This window comes from Arachis hypogaea, chromosome 5 (assembly GCF_003086295.3).
Source record: "Arachis hypogaea cultivar Tifrunner chromosome 5, arahy.Tifrunner.gnm2.J5K5, whole genome shotgun sequence".
Taxonomy (NCBI): Eukaryota; Viridiplantae; Streptophyta; class Magnoliopsida; order Fabales; family Fabaceae; genus Arachis; species Arachis hypogaea.
Genome location: NC_092040.1, coordinates 23,625,699 through 23,627,704, shown reverse-complemented (window position 1 = coordinate 23,627,704; position 2,006 = coordinate 23,625,699). Strand labels below are relative to the sequence as shown.

Sequence of the window (2,006 nt, the reverse complement as noted above, 5' to 3'; positions counted from 1 at the left end):
GTGAATTTGCATGTGGTTTTCGTAAATGGAATAGCTTCTGGTTTATGTTAGCGGTTTAAGCATGTGGTTTGTTGATAGTTCAGTTTAGTAGTTTTTATTAGTGGTTTACTATGTGCCTTTGTAAGCGGTTTGTTATATTGGTTTCATATGTATATTGTGTTATTGGTTTCGATAAGTGGTTTCTGTTATTACTCATTTTTGTTACTGGTTTTCTATGTCGATCTACTAATGTGGTCCATGTAATGCCCAGTCACAGAGATGCATCAGGAGCATGCGGCGGCAACAGGGCATGCGACTCGATGAGCGGTATGTGCCGTACTTGCAGATGGCGGGGTTATACCATCTAGTGAGGCTAAACGATAGATGGTTCAAGATAGATGAGCCCCTTCTCAGTGCCTTTGTGGAGCGGTGGCGTCCTGAGATGCACACTTTCCATATGCCCTTCGGAGAGTGCATGATCATGCTTCAGGACGTGGCATACCAGTTGGGGTTGGCAGTAGACGGCCGTTATGTCAGCGGTTGCCTTACGGATTTCCATATATATATATATATATATATATATATATATATATATCGAGGGTGGACGTCCTGCTTGGGTGTGGTTCGAGGAGTTTCTTGGAGTGATTCATCCTCCGAGCCAGGTTCAAAAGTTCACAGTAAACTGCAGCTGGTTCCAGGAGACATTTGGAGAGTGCCCCGAGGGAGCCGATGAGGACACCGTACGGCGCTTTGCTCGTGCCTATATCATGATGTTGTTGGGCATTCAGCTGTTTGCCGACAAGTCCGGTAACCACATTCACATCAGATGGCTTCCCTACGTAGCTAGGATTGAGGAGATGGGTTCCTATAGTTGGGGGTCTGCAGCATTGGCATGGTTGTACCGGTGCATGTGCCGAGTGGCGAACCGACATGTGGTGAAGTTAGCGGGCCCACTTCAGCTACTTCAGTCCTAGATCTTTTGGCGCTTTCCTAGGTTTAGGCCTACTGAGTATGATACGTGCAGCTGGCCTTTGGCATCGAGGTAATCTACTGTTCTATTTCAAGTTAAATTAGCTAATGTTGATGTACGCTTGTGCTGTTTTACAATTCTATCATACTTTTATTTAGAAATAACACCCATGTCTGATGCAGGTGGTCAGGTTATAACCCTTCCGTTAGCGATAAGGGTCCTAGAGTGCAGATGTGGAGACTGCAGATAGACATGTTACAGCCCAGGGATGTGAGTATACTTTCGGTTACTTTTATTTAAATAACTAGACTTTAAGATTTTGTATAAATAGTTTGCTTGACAATTTTATAACTTTTGTGCAGTTTATCTGGATGTCATATAGCTCCCCCGAGGTACTGCAGGTTGTGCATCCGGAGGCGTTGGAGCCTCGACACACGGCGTTGTGGCGATCTGTGACGTCACTGATATACTTTGCCGTCATAGAGTGGCATCAGATAGATAGGGTTCTACCACAGTTCGGCGGTGTCCAACCCCGACCGCGTTCCGCTCTGAACATCGACTTTCTGATGTCGAAGGACGGGAAAGGCGGTGATCGTTGGTTCCCGTCCGCTTTGCAGCATTGGCATCTTCATTGGGAGAGTCGTGCGGACCACGTCCTCCGGTTCGATGTTGTTGCGGACCCTGGACCGTCGCACACATACCTAGATTGGTGGAGTCAGCATGGAAAGAGGTTCTTGTCACCAGAGATGTATTTGGGGGATCCGAGGGGCATTCCTATTCCTGTGGAGGCATCACAGAGGGTCCTGGGCTAGTTCCTGACATGGATCGAGTTGACGACGTCCCTGATAGGCGTCGGGTAGAGAGAAGAGCTCGAGTCGGGACATGACGGAGCCAGCGTGAGTGGAGGTGGCTAGACCAGGCTATGCAAGAGGCTGATGAGGCAGGTCGGGGTCGTGGTCGAGGACGAGGGCGTGGAGACAGTCGGAGGGCGCCTGTTGCGGGGCACGACGATGGTGATCTTAGTGACGTGGCCGGTGGGGGAGGGGCTACAGTCGGG

At 49.1% G+C, this 2,006-nt stretch overlaps 1 protein-coding gene across 1 annotated transcript; it reads left to right on the top strand.

Annotated features, from left to right (window-relative positions):
- The first annotated feature begins 271 nt into the window (after positions 1-271).
- On the top strand, positions 272-1,761 carry LOC140184850 (serine/threonine-protein phosphatase 7 long form homolog). Its single transcript, XM_072238038.1, has 4 exons — positions 272-511; positions 768-919; positions 1,132-1,219; positions 1,312-1,761. Exons 1-4 carry the CDS (start codon positions 272-274, stop codon positions 1,759-1,761), a joined length of 930 nt encoding a protein of 309 aa, XP_072094139.1.
- The last annotated feature ends 245 nt before the right edge of the window (positions 1,762-2,006 follow it).